Here is a 24,815-nt window from a genome sequence, read left to right as displayed (position 1 = left end):
TTCATGAGATTATTCATTTTATTTTTTGTCATACCAGAATATTTTTTGATAAGAACATTAAAGATTTTTGAATGACTCGACCATTTATAATTTTATTTCAGAAATATTGATGAAACGATTTAATAGATCAAATCTAAGAATAGCAAATAATAGTTTGAAAATTATCGGTTAAGATTGAAATAGATTATTTTCAAAGAAATATTTATCCAATATATACTGATTCAGATTGTTGACAAAAAGAATCAAAAATTAACATTTCGAATGGCAAATGTTTCAAGAAAAAATGCGATTTCAATTTGAAAGCAATTCAAATAATATATTTTAGTGATTAATGTGATGCAATAATTGGCATCATTAATTTTCATCCAATGATTTCGAATTCAAATTCAAAAATATTCTTTTCAAATCAATAAGAATATAGATATTATCCATCAAATACATTATTTAAATTTGTAAAATATATAATTTTAGCAACAAAAACATCCAATTTTCAAAATATTTCCCAAAATGATAATTGAACTTATTTTATTAAATTATGTAATAATTTTATATATTTGAATTCATCGGACTAATAATATACTTATATTCTTCAAGTGAAAATTTATTTTGGAAATCGTTTTGAATTGATGTTTATGTAATAGTAAATTGGATAATTGATACCACACAGTTTCAAATTGTGAGAAATAAATTTCTTAACTTTAAAGTTATTTGTAAAAAATAATTATATCTAAAATTAAATAGCTCTTTGTTAAATGTATAAATTCAACATTATTGTTAGTATTTGATCACATCTTTCTTTTTAGCTAAACTTTTTTTCATATCATAAAATAAAGAAAAGTGAAGAATTGAATTAAATGGATTTGTATTGATGCTTTTTGAAGTATAATTATTTGATTCCATTCGTTTTAAAATGAATTGATAAAATATACCTTCATTTTTTCCTTTCGCCTTTATTATGCACTCTGGATAAAATATCATACTATCATCATCAATAAACTGTGATTTTCAGATTCATGATTTGATTCGCGAATCATAGCTCTTCAAATGAGAAGTAAGTAAACACGATGTAAAGAGATGTTAAAGTGCGAAGAAAGTTAATTAATGATTATTCCATCCATTATTGGTGCTTCCGGGTCCCGATCCTTGATTGGGTTTTACGTACCCCCATCCCGGATTGGTGCTTCCAGGTCCCCATCCTTGAACCTTAGTAGGTTGTTTAAATCTTTTATTATAACATGAACCATTTGAATTAGGTTCGATTGTAAGTCTTGGATAAAAGCAGCTCCACAAAACAGAAAATATTGGATCTTTTTGTTGAGTCATAATTTTTTCGAAAAATTCTTTGAAAGCTTCTACTTTTTCAAAAGGAACAGCTCGTAGGTCGAGATTTTGGAAAAGTCTTATAAATGATAAATCATTATTGCACAATTTGATAAGTAAATCACAAACAAGACCTCCATTTTGATTATTTTTTTCGTTGAATAAGATATTTTCTGTTACATCATAACCAAATTTTTGGAAAAATAAGATAAGATCATTTTCTTTAAATTTGGAAATATTTTGTATAATAAACTTGCATGCAATGTCAGCCTCTTCGATAGGCAAATGAAATTCAAATTCAGACAGCGCATTTTCAACAGTTAGAGGTATTGTCTTCAATTCAGTAGAACATATCTTGCATAATTCGTCTATTCCAAGCTCTTTACTGATGTAAAATAATTGTTTCAAAATTTTCAATTCCTTTTTATTAATTATGTCTCCATGTATGAAAAAGTTATTAATATCTTCTAATACTGAAGAGCAATCTTCTTTATAATCAAATGGAAATGCTTGCATTGTGTTATCTGTAGAAAATGCTTCAAAAACTTTGGATGATAAGCATACAGCATTATGAATAGGGCATTTAAAAGAAATATTACCGATAGTAATCGTACAAATATCATCTTGTTTGAATGCGTTGAGCCTGGAAATCAATTTTTGAATTTCCATTAAAAAAAATTCAATTAGGGTAGTTATCTGACCAAATGTGATATAAAGAATATTATATTGTTGCATGCTAAGTTCGGTCAACGATAAAAATTGAGTGGAAATTAATCGTCGAGGAAGTACGATTATGTAAAGTAAAAAATGTTGTGGGATTTTTAATATTATATATTATTTTATAATAAAATTTTTTTGAGTCATTTTAAGAAGCACATATAATTTTTTGAATTTAAAAATTAAAGTAGTGTCAAACGAATTTATCACTTAATTTAATACTCAGATTTCTTAAAATTAATGAAAAAAAGGTTTTCTGAGAACTTTTGAGAATGGTTTTCAAATTCCATTATTGAAAATATATAGGTATTGTATGAAATTCAAACTCTATATTTATTAAAATTCTAAATTTTTAATAAAATAACTTTTCAGAGGAATATGATTTTGAATGGTTGATTAATAAGTATAAAAATGTCTACGATTTTAAGGAGGGAATTGTTCCTTATGAGGTATACATCATAACTATATACCTCATAAGGAACAATTCCCTCTTGATAGCTGGGAAACTTTCTCTGAATAACTTATCATTTGGAGAAAGTTTCCCAGCTATCTATTAGAAACTAAAGGCTGTGAGGCACTAATATATAATCAGTGCCTCATAGCCTTTAGTTTGTTATTAAAAACGAGAAAACTTGTTCGAAATGATAAACAATTTCGAACAAGTTTTCTCGTTTTAAGGAGGGAATTGTTCCTTATGAGGTATACATCATAACTATATACCTCATAAGGAACAATTCCCTCTTGATATCCTGGATATTTTTGAATATATTTTTTTAATTAAAGTTCTCAAAAGTATTATCAAAAGTGATTTTTTTAAAATATCTCCAATTAATTAACTAATTAAAAGTATTATATTTTTAAAATTAAATAGTTTTTCAATTTTTTTGAAGGAATTGAGATACTTCCCACGACAATAAAATTGAGAGGTTTACATTATGACTGATCTTAGCATGCAACAATATCGCCATCGGTCTCATGAGTTATTTTATTGACTGATTTAGGATGATTTAAATCAATAATATAGTTTGATTGTATTTGAGTTACCAACATAATTCATAAGATAATAGTCCATATGCACTTAGGCCATTTTCAAAACAAAACAAGAAAAAAAATCAAAATTTACCATGTTACCAGAGTTTCTATTAGATACTAAATTCACTCATCGTATATCGTTGGTAGAAATTGTTGAATCAGAATTCGAAGTTTGATTCGTCTTTGTCAAGACATTCAACTCCGTTGTTTAAAATAAATTTTCACTGACTTTTAATCCCAATTGTAATCGATTGGAATTAAAGTCTTATGGGCATAAGTACACCCTTAATTAATTTTTGTTTAAAAAAATGAAAGTCTTTATTATAATGTTTTAATGTCAATCAAATAGACTCCCTTATCTTCTAAAGGGCCAACTGGCTTCCATTGGAAATCCAAATGGACTACTAAATACTCCGCCTGGAGAAAGATTTTTCTCTTCATCCTCCTCTTCCGATTTAATTTTTGATGGATCTTGTTTAAATTGTTTATTGTAAGATATTGATGTATTTTTTCTGCGTTCAATATCTAGACGAGGTTTTAAGAGCTCCCATAAAATTCTCAAATTTGAATCCTTTGATATAGCCATGGAATTACTGAAAATCTCTAAAAATTGTTTGGCACGGTTGTTTGAAACTCCTTTAATGTTCAAATTTTGGAAAAGCTTGACATATGAAGGATCCTTATTATACAGTTCCATAACCAAATTGAAAACGATGTCGCCATTTCTATTATTTTTTTTTGTTGAATAAAATATTTTCCGTAATATCATATCCAAATCTGATAAAAAATGATATCAAATCATCTTTATTAAACTTATCAATATTTTGTATGATAAATTCGCATAAACTATTATAATTTTTAGATGTTTTCCGAAACTCAAATTCTAAAAGAATTGTGTTTGCAGAAAGTGGTATTTTCTTCAATTTCTTAGTGTAAATCTTGCAGAGCTCTTCAATACCGAGTTCTTTTCCTAAAAAATATAATTGTTTTAAAACTTCCATGTCATTTTTATTGATGACTTCGCCATTAAGAAAAAAGTTAGTGATATCTTCTAATAATGAAGTAAAATCGTATTTACATTTAAAACTAAATTCTCTAATTGTAGAATCAGTAGAATAAACTTCAAAAATTTTGGCTGACAAACATACAGCAGTATGTAAGGGAGATTTAAAGGTGATGTTACCAATACTAATTGTACACATTTCCTCATGCATGAAAACGCCAAGCCTGGAGATCAGTTTTTTGATTCCCATATAAAAAAAATAAAAATATAATAAAAATTTCAAAGGATGTTTTGACTTGATAAAATTTTATTGTTTCTAACAATCGGGAATTTATTTAACAAAACCTTCAAAATGATATATAGCCATATTTCTAACTGACGCTTTCCTACAGCTTTATCAAAATTTAATTTTCGAATATTGTACATGTACGATCTTTTTCAGTTAATAAACATTCCGATAAATTTTTTATTTGAATTAATAGAGCTGTATTTAGATTCATAAGAAACAATTTTGTGAAAATAATTTTATTGACTATAATACGACTTTTTTTCAATTATGTAACTAATGTTCACACATCTAGGAACCAAGTCTTGCTTTATTGAGTTTAATTTTTATATTTGTAGGTAATTAATATGATAAAAAAACTAATAATATCCAAATAAAATAAAATACAAAATCATTTAATAAAAAAATACATAAAAATATAAAAATTATTCGTCGTTTTCGAATATAGAATCATCGAAATATCTATAGTTATCAGTGATCAAGCACTCGTACATCGCTTTTCTAAGCTTATCAATCATGATTTCAGTAGAATCGTATTCAGGCAAGTACAAAGTTTTGAAACAAGTTGAAGCTCTTGGTAAATAACCATTCCAACCACCACTGTCACTCCACGCCTTTTCAACAGTGATTTTATCAGTAGAATAAGGCGAAATTGTTGCAGATCCAGTGATGAAAATTAACAATTGATGTTTCTCATCAGGAGACAACTCAGAGAAAGCGTCGACAAGCATATTAATCAATGGCAAATCGATCTTCTTGTAGACCAAATGTTTCTTGAAAACTTTCGAAGGAATGTCGTCATCTCCACAAGACAATAATTTGATAATTGATGGATATAATTTCATCTTGTTCAAAGGATACAAAACACAAAATCCTTCAATGATTGGCTGCATAGCATCTTGTAGTTCTTTAAGTCTAAATTCAGCAACTTTTTGTAAATATGTTAAATAATTGTCTTTTGTCACTTTTTTGTTAAAAACCGTCACCAAATTTTACAAACAAGGAGGGAAATCGTAAGGCGAATCAAAAGTTGCTTTGAGAGCATCGTAGTTTACTTCTCTGTTTATTGGATAGAAAGAATTAATTAAAGTCTTGAATTCTTCTTTAGTTGTTGACGGATCATACAAAATTGTGTTTTGTATCATAGTTGTCAACCTAAAACTTTTAGAAGCGATTTCAGAAATCATTTTTGCCAAAGAAATCGAAATCCTCAAGAAATAATAATCATAATATCTCTCCAAAATAACATGTAATATAGAAATAGAGAATAATCTCTTTGCTAATTCTCCTGTAATCAAACTAATGTTTCCATGTGTCTTAACAATGTATAATTCTAATAACATCAACATCAAATTTTCAGAACAACTTTCTAAACTCTCAAAAAATTTGACAGTTAAATGTTTGTTGAATTTTTCAAGACATGAACTGAATTTTGCTATGATTTGCGGCTTCCTCAAGTCATGTCTGATTTCTATTGTTTTAACAAATGATAAAATAGTGTCCATTGAACAAGAATTGAAAGAAAAAGCCAAATAAAACAATTTTTCTAAAATTTTGTCTTCTTGAATAGTTTTTAGAAGTTTTTCTACTTCTTCTTGTATATCTAATGTCTTCTCGTTCTCATCAATGTCTATCAAATAACAAAGAAAAGTGACAAATTCATATGATGGCACTTTTTGTAAATTAACCTTAAATATATCATTTTCATGTTTTGAGATGATGAACTGGTTGAGATTCGACAAGTTGTATTTCTCTATGATCTCCTGTTCTTTAGGTGTCAAAATTTTGTAAACAAAGTCATTCAATTTTTCATTTTGAACTTTATTTTGCAAAATTTTGTGGATTTCGTCTAAAATAAGTTCCCTATTTGCTGAGCCTTCTTCTAGTAGCTTGTGAAGAATCAAGTGACAATATTCTTTCTCGTTTTGGAAATTGAAAAACTTAAAAATGTCAAATTTTTCAATTTTTTGACTTCTCAAAATTGAATAAAAAACGAAAAGTAGTTTTTTGTCATCGATTTCGAGACTAAGAACATCGTCAACAGGGATATCATTATTAGTTCTAATGAATGACCATGGATAATAGAAGATTTTGTCAATTTTCGCGTAAGATTTGAATTCATCTGGGAAAATCTGGAAATGTTGAGCGAAATAAACAATCTTTTTCATTATATTATTATCAATCTTGTAATAACTAAGCAGTAGATTAGCGTTGAATGGCATTTGAACAACTAATCTGGAATATTTTTTATCAGATTTTTTAATAAAAGTTTTGAAAAGATCATTTAACACTTCATTATATTGATTCCAATGGTTGTTGTCACCTATTTGTATTCCTTCTTGTATTTCGTGAGGGAAATATAGTTCATTTACAATGATTTCTTCATCTTTTTCGCTGCAAACATTCAGAAAATCGTTTAAGTATCTGAAACCAATTGTTCTGTAGTTAATTCTTTCATTTTGTTTCTCAATTAAATTTGATATTTCATTTGCTGTCAAATCTGAGATAATAAAGGTTGTAAGCTCATCTATTCTTGCGAGAGATTGTTTTTCATCGAATTCTCCGGGGTTTAATTGTAAAATTAAGTGAGTTTTTGATAAAATTATTTCAAAATATTCTTCAGGAGAATCCATTTGTCTGTATGAGTGTATAATCTCATTTCTTATGCTCTTAAGACCTCGTATCAATGTCTTGTCTATTGAATTTAACTCAATTTTTTCATTATTGAAATTTTTCATGGCCAAATCACGAATGTGTCCTGCAATTCCAATGTTTTTGGCTATGGATACTAATGTATACTGCAAAATCTTGTAAATGATCTTCTGTCTCGATAGAGGAATTTTATTTTTGTCATTCAAACAAAATTGAATGAATTTGGTCATAATTTCTGAGTCCTAAGTCAAATCTTTGAATTCTGATTCTTCTTTTTGGTCCAAATTTGGAGAATTTATTTGGAAAAGTTCTCTGGCTAAAGGAGTAATGTTTTCTTCTTCATCTTCCTCTTCAACTGTTGAATTGATGAGCATATTGATGAAAGAACTGAAGTTTAAAGGATTTCGTTTGACAATTTCCAGATTTTCGGTAAGAAATTGGAATATCCGCTTGTTAATGTTGTATCTAGAAAAGTCATGGATTCTGTTTATTGCCAAATCGATGTTTGTCTGATTCAATTCTATTTTGAAAATATTTTCAAGAGTATTTTGGGAAAAATCATTTATCGGCAGGAATTTTAGTAATATTGAGGCAATATCATTCGTAATATCTGTGCCTTCAAAGAATTCTTGAGTTTTGTCAAATCTGAGTTAAAATAATAGAAAAGTCCAGCAACAATGGCGTCATGGTAAAGTGTCTGGAAAAGAAGGTTTCTGCTGGAGTCCAGATGTAAAAATTCTGAAGATTTAGTAGTGATTTGCTCAAAAACTTTTTGTACTATACGAAATGAGAGGTTTTCTCTAGGATTTTTCATTGTATTTGTGAGTATATCAAGAAGAGATTCATAGTCAGATTCCTTAAAGGGAATATGATTATCTATCAAATTTATAAGGATTGCATCCATTGTTTCTTGGATATTTTGGTTATGAATGTCTATGATATCACAGTATTGAAGCTTAGATATGTTGATTTTTGGATATCGATCAGTTTTATTGGGAATTGTTGAGATTTTGTAGGTTCTTTTCACCTTCTGATTAAGATATTTTGATACATGATTTATCACCGGAGTATCATCGGGATTATCAAATGCAAACCATAGAGCCTTACTCATTTAATTAATTGAATTATGATTTTAGGTGTCACTTTTATTTACGCCTCGCATTTATTCAACATGCTGATAATAATGTTAACAATAATATTTGTAAGTGTCAAAGATGGACCATCTTTCTGAAAAATTGAGATAATTTTTATGTAAATTTTACAAATATTCGATGTTGTTTTCGGAACATATAATCGATGTACACCTTATATAATATAAACTTTGACAGATTTTCCAAGCTTGTAAAATGTATACTTATCAAAATTTGAATGAGGTTGGGAATTCAAAAATTCGATCGGATTTCTAGATTCGTTCGCTTTCTAAATACAGTTCTTACATTTGGTTTTCTGAGCTGGTGTATATCAAAGATGCGTATATGCTTCACGGGCAACTCATTAATTCATTAATCATTCATTTATTATTTACTTTCAAAAATGGAAAAGGCGCTGATAATATTGTTTTACTCCTAATAGGGATGCATCTGATACTATACTTTCCTGAATTTAAACAAAACAATTTCGGAAATATATATAAGATAATAGATCTCCTACCATTAGGAAAGCGCACTGGTCAAGACAACGTGATTTAGAATCTGTTAAACACTTATATCATCATTGAAATTCATATTTACATAATATAATGAACTAAACCTGAATCTAACAGAACCGCATATACACTCTCTGGTAGATGAGTATATATGCTATTCATTTCCCTCAAATAAAAACTTTGCCTAAAAATTATCCCTGTAAAAGTTAATGATCTATACATATTCAAACATACAATGTCTCCTCATAGTATTTTAAGTCTTTTGCTCAGAATCTAAAAGATTTAGGAGTGAAATTTTTTATGGTCAATTCGATTTTTGTCACTTTTGTTAAACTTTTTGGATAACATTCTATTATTTTAAAATGTATATAATTCTAGATTTTTCATATTTGTAAAGTTTTGAATTTTTTTGTACGTTTCCAAAGTACCCTTAAAATGAAATATTAATATACAGTGGCATGTCACGAATAATATCTCGATAATAATTGAAAATAATTCAGACTAAATTTTCTTTTTGAGAAGTTTACTAAATTCCGCTCATGTCAGAATTTTTCAATTTGTTTAATGTTCTTTTTCTTATTCAGCCTTATAGTTTCCCTTACAGAACCAAAGAAAGTCTCTTCGGCAGGTATCGAAAGCCAAGAGAAAGTTAGCTTGCTTAAAGTAGGAATTCCTCGAAAACCTCTAAAAACATTAACTCCGAAACCTTCAATCACTAAATTCCGTGTATCAACAAGAGATCTAAACAACTTAGCTCAACAGAGTTTCCCACAGGAAGAAATACCTCAATCTTTGACAGAAGAAATCAAAACTCAACTTACATCAACTCCTATGATCATATTTTATATAGTATTAGGTGTTTGTGTATTAATAGTTATCGGTGTATTCATGTTCTACAACAACTCCGATGATGATGCAGACAATACTCAAGATGCAATCATTGAAAGCCAATATAATGAGCATCTTGATCCTCAGTTGAAGAATGAATCACCTCTTCAAATATAATAGTTTTCCTTCCTATCAATATTAGTTCTTTTGTTTGTATTTAAATAATAATTTTAAAATTTATCATTTTTTTAAAGGATAACACATCAGCACAAAAAATCCATGCTGAAATTTTGTAATATTGTTATTAATAATAGCATGATTTCGGTAAAAATATCAAAATTTGATTGAAAATATTATGAAAAATTGAATCAAAAAGAAAAACTAATACATTATTGTTGCACCTCTTAGTGATTTTCATGTTTCAATCATAATATATGAACAATTAACTTTCAACATCAAACGATGCAACAAAAATTCATGAATAACCTAATAAAAAGGAATAAAAAATATATAATTATTGCAATATTAATTGATTACTATGGTTGTACGCCATTAGATGAAAATACAACTTAAAATGTCAAACCAAGTTGAAAAATAGCATCAAAAGTTGAGTTAAACGAATCAAAAGGAAGATCTTCTACATTTTCAATGAATTATCATGGTTTTATGACATTATATGTGAATTTTACTAAAAATTTGAATAAGAATTTGGGAATTACATCAAATAATTGAATAAAAATGAATGAGATTTATATTCCTTCTACAGTATTAGTGTATTTTCATTGTCTTATCAAAAAATCATGTAAATTAAATAAAAACAATTAGATATTATTAGAAAGAAATAACAAACAATATTTTACTTAGGGTTATTGAGTTTCTCGTATATTTCGTACACTCTTGCAGCGTATTTTGACCTCAAAACTTCACTCGGAGACCTTACAGCGTAAATTGCGTTTATATCTGTCTCAATTATTACTCCGGCCATGTATTCGAACGATCTAAGTTTCTCTTCATCAGCGCATTTGTTCAATGACTCCAAAAGTTCTGATGCAGCAACTTGCGAGTTTGCAACGTCAGTAATTCCACTTCTATTGAGTTCATCGATGCATTCGGGTGTCGGAACAACGATTGCGATGGGTCTGGAGTAGTGAGGATCCGCAATTATGTGGAGAAATTGGACTCCGTTGGCTTTTTTGTATTTATCGACTAACTGAGGTACGAGGATATATTCTCCTTGACTCATTTTGATGTTTGGCCGCACTCTGTCGACAATTTGCAATTTTCCATTTATTATCGTTCCAACATCTCCAGTTTCGAACCATTTGTCTGTAAAAGGAGCGGATCCGTAATATCCTTTAAACAGAGAAGGTCCTCGTAACAAGATTTCCCCTGAAGGAGGAGAATTCATTGGATCATAATCTAATCCATCAATTTTTCGAAGTTTCAACTGAACTCCGACACTAACAGCACCAACTGATAATCCATTACCGGTATTGGCCTCTTGTATTGCTCCTGCACCTGAAGTTTGCGTTAATCCGTATCCAATTACGATGTTAGGAGTAATCATTCGCTTCAAAAAGTTGTAAACATCACTTCTTATCGGCGCTCCTGCACTTACGATCAAACGAACTCTTCCTCCGACTGATTCTCTGAAATCATTGAGTAAAAGTCGATCGATAATGAAGGAAGACTTCTTAATATTCAGTAAATCGTCGGTATAATGCAATGCGAGGCTGATAATGAACTTTTTAAGCGCATTTAATTTGGAATAAAATTCATTAAAGTCATCTAACATTCTGTTGAAGATTCTTGGTACTCCACATAATATAGTTGGTCGTAAACATTTTATATCTTCGCTTAGTATCCTTGTATTACCTGAATAAAAGCCGATTGAAGCTCCTTGAGCGAGATGTAGTAATTCTACGGTGATATCGTATATATGTGCGAGTGGTATGTATGATAAGAATGTATCTTCCGTAGTTATCGATGCTCCAATATGAGACATCGAATTTACACTTGTTAATATGTTTTTATGAGTCAAAATGCAGCCTTTAGGACCTTGATCGGAAAATGTATAAACTATGTATGCATCGTCGCTTTCGTCGACTTCGTTTTGGGAAAATTCAGAGATATGTTCTTTTCCGAGGTTTACGAACTCCGTATTAGTAAAAACGTTATCGGGAAGGTTAACTAGATCGATACAGATGATAACAGTGAAAAGTAAATTGAGATTCAGAGATTCGAGTTTTTTCACTTCAGATGCATGAACAATTATAGCTTTTATATCAGAATCGTTGATAATTGTCTTGTATGTGTCTGCTCCCAGGCGATCTGAGATCGGAACTACAGTTGCGCCACATAGATGTGTTGCAAACTCTGAAATATGCCAAAATAAACAATTTTGAGAAAATATTCCAACGTGATCTCCTTTCTTTATACCTTTGTATTGCATTGCTGAGGCGAAATTGATAGCCATATCTTTAATTTGTGAATAATTATACCAAATGTAGTTTCCTGATGATCCATTTGGGTTAATTTTCCTTTCTCCCATACACTTGAACTCGGAGTACTTAGAAGTGAATGAAAGAAATAGTTCTGAAACTGTTTTTGCCTCAGGAAAACCATGATAACGTCCGAGAATAACGTCGTTTGTAAGAACGCTGGAATTGATGTATATAGGGGATCCATCGGGATCATCTTCATCAATAATAGGATGACAGAGGGATCCCTGATAATTGGAATCCATGATCGTAAAAAATAATTTGTATAAAAGTCACTTTCTCCAAAATTTTGAGAGTGAAGAAAGTCCATAAACTTTTTTAACATCGCATTTATCATATGTTGGTTATTACCGATCATAATATTTTTGTAAATTTTTATCAAAATCGTTAATGCTAGATTATTATATATAAATCATTTATTAATATTTCAATTTGAACAAGCTTACGAAAAAAAATTGAAAGCTTCGTTTCATTTCAAAAATTCGGACTTAGATTAAATTTTATGTTTTTATGATAATTTATCACTAACTGTTTCACGTAGTCTAGAATTTGCAACTGCTTACCATGGTAGAAGATTTCATCATTATTCTTCATCTTCCAATTTCTATTGAATGATGTAAGTTATTTGAAACAAATGATCTTCAATTTAAATCATTGATTCGAAAGTATTATACATTTTTGAATGAATGATGAATGAATAAGTCGTGAACAATGGGTGAAAAAATGTTTTACCAAATAACTTAATGCATGTTTTAACATCAGTGCAAACTCTAAATATCTCTTACTACATAATATATTGTTGATACCAGCTCAAAGATCAATTAAGCCTTCGAAAATTATTGATGAAAATACACAAAAAAATTCTCTTAGTGGATTTCTTTCCATTTTCAGACAAACAAACATATCTCTAAAGCATATCCCTGTTTCTTTGCAGGAATATATAATCATTTCGCTACTTAAATGTTGACTACTCCGTAGTCTATCATTTACCATAAGAATCATTCATAATAAACAAATGCTCTTCTAGTTTCTTTTTTTGAACTGAATTAAACGGGTCTGTTTCGTTTTTTTTTAAAAAAATAATTTTGAAGGAGAGACTTGAGTCGTACATTGGTATGAAAAAAATTGTTGTATTTGAATTGCCATCTGCATGGAATTTATAATAGACAAAATATTATGAAGTAATTTCTTACGACTTTTTGAGTCGTATATCATATTACATAATTTTAATGGGAATTATACAAACATACATATTATATTTATTTAGATAAAAAAACTAATAGCTACGGTTTTGAAAGCCGTTTCAATTTAAAAAAACGAATTAAGACCGAAATCATAATATGTTTGGAATGAGAATGCAACTATTCCAGCATGCATTAAATCATACTACAAGAATGGCTCAGTCTGGAGACTTTCCATCAATATATGCATTGAAACCATGGACTGCCTTCGAAGAATCTGAATGTGATTCTTATTATATCGCGCCAGATTATTCTTATGGCCTTAAATATAATTATAAGACTATTGTAATTCCAAAAGGTAAAAACGCATGTGTTGAAGGAAGCTTTATATTAGCCTCAAAATCAAATTATAAAGTTATCTCAAAAATTCCAGAAAATTCATCAAAAGGATATACATGGAAGAAAATCGAGTATGATAATGCTCTTGCAGCTTTAGGAGCGGTGGATTTCAAAGTTGATGATGATTCAATCGTGGGCTATCATTTAATTTACAGAAAACCCGTTACAAAAATTATTCCAAATGATCAAAATTCAGAAACAAAGGTTCAAATTTTAGGCGTTAATCCTTCATATTACATTGATTTAACACTAAATGTGCTTGATTCTAAATATCATTTTAAGTTAGGATATAAAACCGAGGTCTCTTCAAAACCAGAGGACTCTTTTAATGTATATATAAACTGGAAAATAAACGATGCCTCGCAAAAAGGTGGAGATATTGAAGAAGTTATCGTGAATGGAATTGCATTTTACAATAAAGAGAGAGAATTTTCCTATGAAAGAAGTAAATACGCTGGATTTACTTCATCACTGGAATGGAAGGATCAAACAGCAATGGAAGGAATAATCGGAAAAGCCAAAACTGCGATATTTTATGCCTGGCTCAATCTTAAAGAATTAGGAACAGATCCTCCATCAAAACCAAAGTCTGAATATAACCTTGATAATAAAATTAGCTTCAAACTGACATCCAGTGCAAGTGCAGATGATGAAGAAGAAGAAACCGAATTCTTCTTCCCTGAATTTCATGCGTCATTGTCAACAGAGGGTGGCGTTTTCGATAAAGACAATATTGATCAAAAATTCCCTGGAGATAAAAGCAAATTCCCTGTTTGGGCAATTGTTGTTATTGTTATTGTCGTCATTCTTGTTGTTGCAGCCATTGTTGGTGTTTGCGTCTATTTCTTCGTTATCAAACCAAAGAAGGTTGGTGCAAGCCCATCTGATGGTGGTAATGAACAAAAGGAACCAAATAATTAAACAATTCAGTTTGTAGTTATCTTTTTATTTTTATGATCCTCATTTAACACTAATGTATAATGAACCTTCAAATAGTAGAAAAAATAGTGTATTCAGGTATTACTCTACGATAATCGCCTAATTATTGATATCTAAGTGAATAACATGCTAAATGTTATTATACTGTAATAATAGATGTTAACATATCTAAATTACATGTTTTGGCTGCTATTTATGTTTCTATGCCAGAAATTCATTTGAATTTTAACCAAAATATGATATATAAGAATCAATTGTCAAACCCTTGTTATATTCAACAAAGTTGGGAAATGCATATATGAGTATCACAATGATATGCATCAATTCCCAAAAATGGCGAAAATTTAGAGATTCATTTTAATTCAAAAAATTCGGACTTAATTTATTGAAAAAGAATATTTTTCATTTTAAATAGTTGTTTTGTTTCCGAATTTTAAACAATGCCAAAAAAATCATTTTTAATGAAACTTTCTTCAATAACAGCCAAGCTCTTTGATAAATTTGCCCGAACAATAGTATGGATTCTCCTTACTCTCACATTTGTTGTCCAATACTTTAATCCTCATGTAACAATCGAAATCCAACACTATCACGATAAAATCCGCGATGGAATTATACGCGATCTAACATTAGAAGGCGGAAACTTTTGCAACAGAAATTTAATTCATGGAATAAGCAATAAATTTAAAAATAGAGCACTTAATTACGTCGCAGAAAAAATATTTACTTATTCTTACACTTTAAATGCTACAGAGAGACGACCAATTGATTATGTGAAGAAATGTATACTATCAACTAATCAAAAATTCTTCTGTCCATATAAAATTCCTTTTATAGAAAAAGAAATCAATGAAAAATGGTGGTATTCAAAAGAAAATTTCACTCTCCAATACTATTTCCCAGAGCTTACTATATTTCATCATGGATTACGTGATGCTGATTCAAAAATCAAAGATTATATCCGAGAAAAATATTTTATTGACGCAGGCGCTTTTATTGGTGACTCTGCAACATATATTGCAAGATATACGAACAAACAAGTGTACAGTTACGAACTTAGCGCTAAAAATTATAAAGATTTACTAAATTATTCAAAAATAAACAAGATGGACCATAAAATTGTAGCTTTTAACTACGGAGTTGGTGCCAAACATGACTCCTATTTCATCCATGATAGCAGAAGTGGCATAACTTCGCCTAAAAAACGAGATTCGGGAACAAAAGTCGAAATTGTTACAATTGATGAAGAAGTAGCGAAACACAACATCGAAGTTGGCTTTATTAAAGCAGATGTTGAAGGTTTCGGACTTCAAGCAGCGCTAGGAGCTGCAAAAACCATCCAAAAACAAAGACCAGTTTTGGCATTCCAAATGTACCATAATATGGAAGAATTTTTCGGAATTCCTGAGTTTGTTATGACATTTCCTAACTACATTTATTATTTTAATGTCGGAGCTTTTAATATTGACGCACTCGGAGAGTTTGGAATCTTCGCTTTCCCCGCTGAGGTCCTCTATCCACCCCAGACACAGGAACAATGGCATGAAATCAAATCTTATGTTCCTCCTGCTTATTCTTATTCATAATGAAATTTTCATAATGAAACTATATGTATAATAATTGTTTTTGTAAAAGTAATGTATTTTAAAATTATTTGTTTATGAATTCATCCGTTTAAACAGAAAAATCAAACAATATTTTTTTTAATTTCAAGGAGTTCAATATGCAAGCGTCGTCAAATGAGATTGAAAATCAAAATAATTATATTCAATCTCATAGCGGTCTTATACACTCATTGAATAAAGGAAAGTTAATTATGAAATCTTGAATTTTTTCAAACTAAAGCATTACAAATCCAAATCTAGAAAATTGAGGAAAGATAATTGCAGTTCATGCATTGATGCTTTTCAAATAGAGAAAAAAAAAATAAAATATCATAAGATATAAGAATTAGTTTGCGAAAACTACTCAAATGACTTTATTTGATCATTTTATCAAAGTTTCTTCATATCACAATTGAATGTTTATCATCGATTAGTTGATTTTCAGTATATTAGTTATATAAAAGTGTCAAAAAAAATGATTTCATTGTTTACTTCATTGTGCACAAGTATAGAAAGTAATGGAATATTCAGTAAGGTCTATGATAACAAAATTGTTGTTATAGAAACTAGTGGATCATCAAAACAGTACATAAACGGAAGTCTACAATTAACAAAGCCAGAATACGCTATTTATCCATGGGATAAGAAATATGATTGGTGCTCAAATTGCGGACACACATATGAAGAGCATCCATGGATTACTTTCTCCCTAAATTCAAGAAAATTCAAAATTCACGGCTACTTTGTGAGAGCAGGCTGCTGCTATGGCACTGCACAATGCTGTTGCGAGGATGAATATTACCACTACTGTGTACGCTGCTGCCTCTTCAGTTGGTCCCTTCAAATTTCAAATGATAATAAAACATGGAAAGATGTTCACAAGGTTGAGAAGGACTACGACATGAAGTACTGCAAGGAAAAGAGCTACGAATTCAAAGAAACTTACGAGGCAAAGTACGTCCGTTTAATTCAAGACCAGTCATGCCCAGGAGATCCTCCATGCATCGCTATCAACAAGCTCGACTTGTTTGGAGAGGTCATCGATGAAGGAGAAAGCGGAGAAGAAAACTTTGTTTCATATCACGATGATGACGATGATGTCAGCATCATTGGACACATTTCAAAGAATGGCAATGTTAAGATTAACTAAATCTACTAAAATTAGTATTTTATTATCAAAATTTAATAAATTATAAAATTTTTTTTTATTTTCTATGTGATACAATCTTGGTATATCATTGAAATGTATTGATTATTCATTGTCTATAATCTAGAATAAAGAAAAATTATTGTTACAGGAAAATTGACTTCTATTTCTAATGAATACGAATTAATTACTGATGAAATTAAGCTCATTGTTTTCACCTACTATGAAATACTTAATATTATGGTTTATTGTTCATTTTAGACATGTTAATAAAATAATTTTGTTTATATCATTGTATAAATAAGTGAAATTTGTATTTTTAAGTTAAAATCTAATAATAATGTAAATTGTTTACATACAAACATAAAATATATGAAAAAAAATTAGATTCCTGTATTATCTTGTTCTGTTTCCGAAATCTTCACAATTTCCATGAAAACCTTTTCCAGAGAAGAAGATGAACAAGTGAAATAGTTAAAACCATTGTCACCCTTTTTTCCTTCTTCCATTTTCTTGAAAAGATATCCCAATTTAATTGATGAAGCAGGAATATTGTAAATTCTTGCTGATGGTCTTTTTATTGACAAAACAGCACTTGGAATTTCTCTTTCGAAGAAACTATCAACCAAATTCGATGTCCTTTCACTTTCATCATTCAATTGTATATCAACTTTATAATCAGTTCCAAACTTCGATTGCAAATATTGTGGAGAACCAATCGTATAAACATTTCCTCTTATCATTATAGAAATAGTATCACACAATGTTTCAGCTTCAGACAACAAATGAGTACATAACATAAATGTTTTCTTTCCCTTGTAAAACTGTATCATATCATGAACTTGTTTTCTTGAAACAGGATCCAAAGTTGCTGTTGGTTCATCCAATAATATAATCTTTGCATCACCAAGAAATGTTAATGCGATTGATAGTTTTCTTATATCTCCTTCAGACAAGTTTTTAATTGGAATATCTTTTATATCTTCTATATCAAGTAAATATAACAAATTCCTTCTTTCATTTTCTTCTTGAACTTTAGTTAATTTATGCAATAAAGAATACAAATGAATATGTTCGCATATAGTCATATCCATGCACAAATGAGTATTAAATTGAGGACAAACACTTAAAAGAGAAGAATCGTTTTCAACAGTTATATCTTTTCCATTAATTTTGATTGTTCCATCACTTGGAGGTAACATAGATGCTATCATATTAATCAATGTTGTTTTTCCTGCACCATTTGCACCCAAGAAACCGAATATTGATCCTTCTTTTATACCTAAAGAAACACAATTAACAGCAGAAATTGGATTTCCTTCAGTATTAAAGAACATCCTTGAAACATTATGTATTCTTACTGCGTAATTATGATTAACTTCAACTTCTTCTTCTATTTGATGAGTTTCTTCTGTTACAGGATGTTTTCTCTTTTCCGTTTCAAAGAATTCATGATAATCACCAAAATTACTTCTTGCTGATTTCCTTTGAACATATTTTCTCCATTTTTCTATTAGAAACAAAATCAATGAATAAATAATTATATCAACAAAAGCAAATATAGAATAAGGTCTCGCAGGAGATTGTTTGTCGAAATACGCTTCTAATCCTGTATTTATATAAGCGTATGTTGTAAACATTTGTTGTAAATATCCTTCTAATAATAAAGGAGGGAATAAACAATACAACCATCCCCATTTTTCTGTTTTCGCAAATGAGCGAACAGGATCATTAAAATCAATAGAAGATAAAGTAACAATCAAAGGAATAATTAATAAAATAATATTACCAATAAAAGCATTTCTTGATGCTGAATCAGGACTGTTAAACAAAAAAGAAATAACATAAATAAACAATAATAAACTAAACCCACAAATAAACAATAAATAATATGTTGGTCCTAGATTATCCTTGAAGAATTTCACTCTACAAATAACAAAAACTAACCATACTAAAGTGATTTCAATCATCCAAAACAAAAAATCAAAAACAAATAAAACAAACCAATAAGGGAAAATTTTCAAGTTACATGAGATCATGTAGTTCCTTATTGGACCTTGTATATCGGTAATAGGTACAGCAATGATAGTAACAATCACTGATGTTAATCCGGCTGAGATTAAAAGAGGAGCAAAAATCGCAAACATATAATCTCTGGCGATTTTGTTAAGAAGTGACCAAATCATGCTAAAATCTGCATGTTTCTCAAGACCAATCGATTTGTACTCTTTTAGAATGTATGAACTTAAATTGTCAGAAATTTGAGAGAAGGGAAATTCCGATAAATTTTGCCGTTGCGATAACATGGCGATTTCGATTCTGTAGATGTTCGTGTAAGCGATATATGACATGTTCGGGAAGTATATTGAATTACTTGTCGTTTCTACTGAGTCATTCCATAACATAGTAAGGTTATTTCCGCCATTGAAATCAAATTCTTCTGGCAAACCGATCCCCATGGCAACGAATACGGATTCATTCTTGCATTCAACAAAATATTCGTTTGCGCCTTCGTAATCCTCGAAAATATGTAAATCCGGATGATATCCTGTATCATATAAAAATAAATCATCGATAACGTCTATGTATTTGCGCTGAAATGGCTTATTTGTGAAGTTATTTGGATAATCTGAGGCAACGATCGCTAAAGCTTTAGGTTTTAAGGGAAAAGCGTTAAAATTGTACAAAGTAATGTCATCTTGTGAGAGAGAATCCATCATAATCTTAACTATAATGGCTAAGCATGATACTGCAAGTGTCACTAATATGTTTATTAAGGCAGAAAAAATAGATCTTTTAACTCCGATCCATCTACGGTAAAACATGGCCTTGAACTGCATTATTTCGAGTTTATCATACCAAGCGTTTGACATTCTTGTGTATTTTCCTCCTTTGGATGAAGAATTTATACAATTATCCATTCAATATTAAGTGTGCACACGAGAGGATCATGTAAACTTCAGAATTTAGAACCTTATTTTTAGGCATTATCTTGGCTACCTATTTAGGCTCGAAAAGCAAAAAATATCAAAAAATACAACTTGACTCCATTATGACCCTTTCATGGAGGTAGTTTTTATCCGCTAGTATTTTCCCTTTGAATCTCTTTACAATTCGAAATCAAATTCAAACCTCAGTAGAAGAAAGGAAGAATCGACTTACTACGGTTGTAATACGAATAAATACATATATTTAATTATTTTTATTTACATAATAATTGTTTGAAGCTCATATTCCAACAAATTTTTAAATAAAAACATTAAAATGTTGAAAATGTTCATATATTTTAATAGGGTTTTGGCACTTTATTGAGGAATTACTACATACATAGTCGAACTGAACTTGATATTTTGAAATTTAAATTATTTATCAAAATTAAAATTTAACTTGAAATTTATAATTATTTAGTCATATTTTGCATAATTCTAAGTAGATTTTGTAAAAAATCAAGAAAGAAAAATTTTAACGTGCTTTATTTTTTCTTTTTTATAATAATACATATTATTATATAATTAACATATTCATAATGTTTCACCCTTTCAAAAATATAATCCTCCTCCTCTCAAATAAACGTACATACGGGTGGCCTCTTTTTTCAAAAATTAAAATTTGAAATTTTGGGCTCAAATATTAGAGATTTTTTCAACCTTCAACGATATATGTTGTCTATATCAGACCTCCTTTCTTTTTGATACTTAACATTGTTCCTAAATCTTAGCCGTTAAGGCTGTTCTGAAAATATTTTTTTTTCGAAAAAATTCGAAAAAAATTCTTAAAATTCAAAAATCCCTTAATTCCTGAGGATTTTGGAAAAAAGTTTTTACATGAACATGTGTATATTATATGAAGTATATTGATAAGGTAAAAATCAAATTTTATTGCATATTCATCGAGAAAATAAACTAACGAATCCCTCAAAATTGAGAGGGTAATCCTCCTCCTCTCAAATAAACGTACATACGGGTGCACCCTTAAGATCAAAGTTTTTTTCGTAAACTAGCAAAATTGAGAGGAATACAATAAAAAGAGGATATCTATCGTTTTTCGAATTTTATGATCATAAAGTGTCAAATATTAATAATTTCCGTGTTGTCAGTGATAGTATTTCTAGCGACTTTTTTTGTGAACACTCGCCATTCAATCAAAAATCTCATCTATTATTGAAATTAAATCGTAAAATGTCTGTGCAACAGATTATGTGATAATACTGTCAGAAATCGAAATTGAATTGATATACCAATAAACAGAATGTTTGAAAGTGAAGAAACAAAGCACCTTGTTAGTGGCGGATCGTGGAACAACAGACACCCCAGCTTCTTCAAGGAGACAAGAAGCTTGTTTCGTAGATCGTTTTTGAATAAAATTAGAGACAAAGGAGTTATTGCTTCCGAAATTATTGCAACAGTTATTATATCGATTCTTGCCGTATTTTGGAATTTTGCTAATAACCCTCATGAGGCTGTTACGGAAACGAAATTCTTAAATGCTTCCGAATTATTTGGAAATATCGTTTTAATATACAACCAAATGTATACAATGGGTAAAGGTGGTAACTATGTTGCTGGTCCTTCCAATTCAAAGACATTAAGGTCATTAATATCAAAAACTTGGGGAGCAACAAAATTGCCAGTCCTAGACTACGAAAAATATGAAAAAACTAAAAGTATTATACTAAGCCTCAAACGTCTTGTTAATGTAAGCAGAGAATTCGTATACGTTAGAGAATATAAACGAATTATTGAGAGAATTAACGAAAATGAAGCATTCTCTGTTGGCATCTGGTGGGATAATGCCGACGATGAGACGTATTGGTCCAATTTAACCGCTCATATTTTTGAATCACAGACAAACTTCTTTACTTACCATATTAACGTCGATTTCATGGCCCTTCTCGCATACGAAACTGTTGGAGAAAAGCTAAAAACTACAAATGCAAAGCTAAACGACGTTTTGACAGATTATATCAATAATATGGATGTAAATCAATCGGAAAAGGACTATTTACAAGAGCACATGAAGTTCTGGCCATATCAGAACAGTTCAGAAGGCTTCAAACTCCCTAATATCATGACATCAAAAATGCATCGACCAAAAGTAACGAATCAGCTTCAAATCGATGTTGTTGTTGCCTTGTTTTCAGCTATACCTATTGTTATTGCATCATTACCTGATTTATCATTAGTTTTGAACGACAAAGAATCTCATATGATGACTTTTCTTTACATAATGGGTGCAACAGAGACATCGTATTGGTTAGTTAACAATATCTCAACATTTTGTATGTGTTTTGTTCCTTATCTTGTTATAGATATATTGTTTAGTACATGGTTATGTATGGCAGGCACTGATTTTAGTTTATTATTTGTTTTATCGATGTTATTTATTTTGTCTTATATACAATTCCAGAATTTCTTTTCTACTTTCTTTAACAAAGCATCAGGTGCTAGAATATTAACTGTTATTTTCTTGATTTCTTGTATTTTCTTTAGTTACATGAATTCTGTTTATACTTTAACAGGACCAAAAGTAACGAAACATTTGTTTTCTTTGATTCCTTTTGTTTCATATCAATTAAGTATTGCTGTTATGTATGAAGAAGTTAGATTGAATAGACCTCCAATAGGATGGAAAGATATCAAAGAAGAAAAATATAGATATCCTATTTATTATTCTTTTATTTGGTTACCTATTGATTTTGTTTTATGGGGTTTGTTGTTTTTGTTCTTTAATGCTGTGAATGATAGAGAGTTTGGTAATCAACCTTTGAAACTCAAGAATTTGTTTAAGAAGAAACAAACTAATTTACATGATTTGGAGGGTGATAAAATAATTGTCGCTGAAGATGTAATGAAAAGATATCCGAAATCTGACAAAAACGCAATTGATGTTGTTTCTTTTGGTGTTTCTAGAGGAGAAATCATTGTAATGATCGGTCCAAATGGTGCCGGAAAATCATCTATTTTAAATGTTTTGAGTGGTTCTATTCCTTTGACAAATGGAAAGATATATTTAGAAGATTCTTCTTATGGAAAAACAAACAAAAATTTGGGAATTGTTTTCCAAGATAACGTGATTTATAAACATTTGTCAATAAGAGAACACTTAGAAATATTTGGAAGAATAAGAGGTTTAGATGAACAAGTTCTTCAAGAAAGTATTGATTTCTTTTGTGATAATTTGCAGTTGAAAGAAATGCTTCCAAATAGAGCTGGTGATTTATCTGGAGGACAAAAAAGAAAATTGTGTATCGCTATGTCTTTGTTAGGAAATCCACCAATTATAATGATGGATGAACCAACAGCTGGTGTTGATGTGCAGGCAAGACAATTGATATGGAAATCAATATCAAATCTTAAGAATTCTACTTGTATAATTACAACGCACGCATTGGAAGAAGCTGAAGCTGTTTCTTCAAGAATTTTCGTTGTTTCAAAAGGAAAAATTCCGTTCATTGGAACTTCAACGGAACTAAGAAGCAAGTTTAAGTGTGGATACAATATTAGCTTCGTTTGTGAGAAGTCAAGAATGGATGATATATTTGAAGAAATAAAGAAATTTGCTCCTGACGCAGTAATGAATGAAGAAAAAGAAAATTCTGTGATGGTTCCTGTCACAAGCAAGATATCGGATCTACTTATTTACCTTGATGACAATGATGAAAAACTTGGAATAGAAAGATACACATTCACAATTGAACAGTTAGAAGATACTTTGCTAAGAATTATTGAATCAAATTAAAATTATTTTTTTGTATGAATTTTATTGTATAAATAATAAAAATGCGAGTTTATTAGTTTAATAAATCAGTAAGAAGACTATAAGAAACTCATCCCAATTCAGAGATGGCGTCCAAATTCAGGAGATTATAGATGTTTCTATTTTGCTTGCCAAAAGCCTCAAGAGAAATATACTAGTTCATATAGTGAATATAATTCAACTTAATGAAGCAAATCCTGGATCCTTGAAAAAAAATTGGGAACTATGAACCTTTAGACTCCATGAAGAAGTCATCTAAACTTTGAGAAGAGTTTCTATATATGATTCTATCTCGTCATCAAAAAAGCCACTGAGGAAAATTCCTATAGCAATAGGTACCCATATAAACCAAGATATATAATGCATATTACACTCAAGGATAAAGTAAGTTATTCACACAAAAAAATTTATGAACTTGGGTCCTCAAAAATTTACATGAGTACAGTGATACACAATCATTATTTAGATATTTTAGGCTTTGTTCGAATGAATCGGTTCAAAAATGGCTCAATAAATAAAACATTTTTAAAAAAATTTTATGCTTGGAACTAATATATCTGCTGTATTAGCACTTAAACGGAAAATAGTAATTTTGACATTAGTCACAAAATCAAATGATTTCTCAAGATTTAAATGAAAAAAAAACTGTTAATGAGAAATTCTTTTAATGAAATTGCTTTACGATAGTTTAACTATGCTTATCATGCTTATGAAATAATGATAATACACGTTGTGAAGGATAATTGATTTACAAACTGGAGGATCTTTGTCAAGAGTTGTATACCCAGTAGGAATTGGATATCGA

General features: G+C 29.7%; 11 protein-coding genes across 11 annotated transcripts, besides 1 other annotated feature; 5 read left to right on the top strand and 6 right to left on the bottom strand.

The window, feature by feature from the left end:
• Positions 1–1,098: 1,098 nt before the first annotated feature.
• On the bottom strand, positions 1,099–1,989 carry TVAGG3_0369440 (protein ubiquitination; the record flags this gene model as incomplete). The annotated part of the gene is made up of 1 exon (XM_001330095.1): positions 1,099–1,989. The coding sequence occupies one exon, from the start codon at positions 1,987–1,989 to the stop codon at positions 1,099–1,101; it is 891 nt and encodes a 296-aa protein (XP_001330130.1).
• Positions 1,990–3,424: 1,435 nt separating this feature from the next.
• On the bottom strand, positions 3,425–3,766 carry TVAGG3_0369430 (uncharacterized protein; the record flags this gene model as incomplete). Its single annotated transcript, XM_001330096.1, has 1 exon — positions 3,425–3,766. The coding sequence occupies one exon, from the start codon at positions 3,764–3,766 to the stop codon at positions 3,425–3,427; it is 342 nt and encodes a 113-aa protein (XP_001330131.1).
• A 1,017-nt stretch (positions 3,767–4,783) lies between these two features.
• On the bottom strand, positions 4,784–5,203 carry TVAGG3_0369420 (Hect, E3 ligase catalytic domain family; the record flags this gene model as incomplete). Its single annotated transcript, XM_001330097.1, has 1 exon — positions 4,784–5,203. One exon carries the CDS (start codon positions 5,201–5,203, stop codon positions 4,784–4,786), a length of 420 nt encoding a protein of 139 aa, XP_001330132.1.
• A 2,311-nt stretch (positions 5,204–7,514) lies between these two features.
• TVAGG3_0369410 (uncharacterized protein) lies at positions 7,515–8,121 on the bottom strand (the record flags this gene model as incomplete). Its single annotated transcript, XM_001330098.2, has 1 exon — positions 7,588–8,121. The coding sequence occupies one exon, from the start codon at positions 8,119–8,121 to the stop codon at positions 7,588–7,590; it is 534 nt and encodes a 177-aa protein (XP_001330133.1).
• A 1,098-nt stretch (positions 8,122–9,219) lies between these two features.
• On the top strand, positions 9,220–9,715 carry TVAGG3_0369400 (uncharacterized protein; the record flags this gene model as incomplete). The annotated part of the gene is made up of 1 exon (XM_001330099.2): positions 9,220–9,660. One exon carries the CDS (start codon positions 9,220–9,222, stop codon positions 9,658–9,660), a length of 441 nt encoding a protein of 146 aa, XP_001330134.1.
• A 614-nt stretch (positions 9,716–10,329) lies between these two features.
• Positions 10,330–12,229, bottom strand: TVAGG3_0369390 (decanoate-CoA ligase protein; the record flags this gene model as incomplete). Its single annotated transcript, XM_001330100.1, has 1 exon — positions 10,340–12,229. The coding sequence occupies one exon, from the start codon at positions 12,227–12,229 to the stop codon at positions 10,340–10,342; it is 1,890 nt and encodes a 629-aa protein (XP_001330135.1).
• Positions 12,230–13,378: 1,149 nt separating this feature from the next.
• On the top strand, positions 13,379–14,485 carry TVAGG3_0369380 (glycoprotein 38 family; the record flags this gene model as incomplete). Its single annotated transcript, XM_001330101.1, has 1 exon — positions 13,379–14,485. The coding sequence occupies one exon, from the start codon at positions 13,379–13,381 to the stop codon at positions 14,483–14,485; it is 1,107 nt and encodes a 368-aa protein (XP_001330136.1).
• Positions 14,486–14,941: 456 nt separating this feature from the next.
• TVAGG3_0369370 (methyltransferase, FKBM family protein family) lies at positions 14,942–16,369 on the top strand (the record flags this gene model as incomplete). The annotated part of the gene is made up of 1 exon (XM_001330102.1): positions 14,965–16,089. One exon carries the CDS (start codon positions 14,965–14,967, stop codon positions 16,087–16,089), a length of 1,125 nt encoding a protein of 374 aa, XP_001330137.1.
• A 207-nt stretch (positions 16,370–16,576) lies between these two features.
• TVAGG3_0369360 (uncharacterized protein) lies at positions 16,577–17,469 on the top strand (the record flags this gene model as incomplete). Its single annotated transcript, XM_001330103.1, has 1 exon — positions 16,583–17,257. The coding sequence occupies one exon, from the start codon at positions 16,583–16,585 to the stop codon at positions 17,255–17,257; it is 675 nt and encodes a 224-aa protein (XP_001330138.1).
• Positions 17,470–17,637: 168 nt separating this feature from the next.
• TVAGG3_0369350 (ATP-binding cassette transporter subfamily A ABCA family) lies at positions 17,638–20,175 on the bottom strand (the record flags this gene model as incomplete). Its single annotated transcript, XM_001330104.1, has 1 exon — positions 17,638–20,175. The coding sequence occupies one exon, from the start codon at positions 20,173–20,175 to the stop codon at positions 17,638–17,640; it is 2,538 nt and encodes an 845-aa protein (XP_001330139.1).
• A 12-nt stretch (positions 20,176–20,187) lies between these two features.
• Positions 20,188–21,225: a mobile genetic element.
• A 277-nt stretch (positions 21,226–21,502) lies between these two features.
• TVAGG3_0369330 (ATPase activity, coupled to transmembrane movement of substances) lies at positions 21,503–24,040 on the top strand (the record flags this gene model as incomplete). The annotated part of the gene is made up of 1 exon (XM_001330105.1): positions 21,503–23,992. The coding sequence occupies one exon, from the start codon at positions 21,503–21,505 to the stop codon at positions 23,990–23,992; it is 2,490 nt and encodes an 829-aa protein (XP_001330140.1).
• Positions 24,041–24,815: the final 775 nt, after the last annotated feature.

The sequence above is a fragment of the Trichomonas vaginalis genome, chromosome V (assembly GCF_026262505.1).
Source record: "Trichomonas vaginalis G3 chromosome V, whole genome shotgun sequence".
Taxonomy (NCBI): domain Eukaryota; phylum Parabasalia; order Trichomonadida; family Trichomonadidae; genus Trichomonas; species Trichomonas vaginalis.
This window is presented reverse-complemented; position numbering and strand designations above follow the sequence as displayed.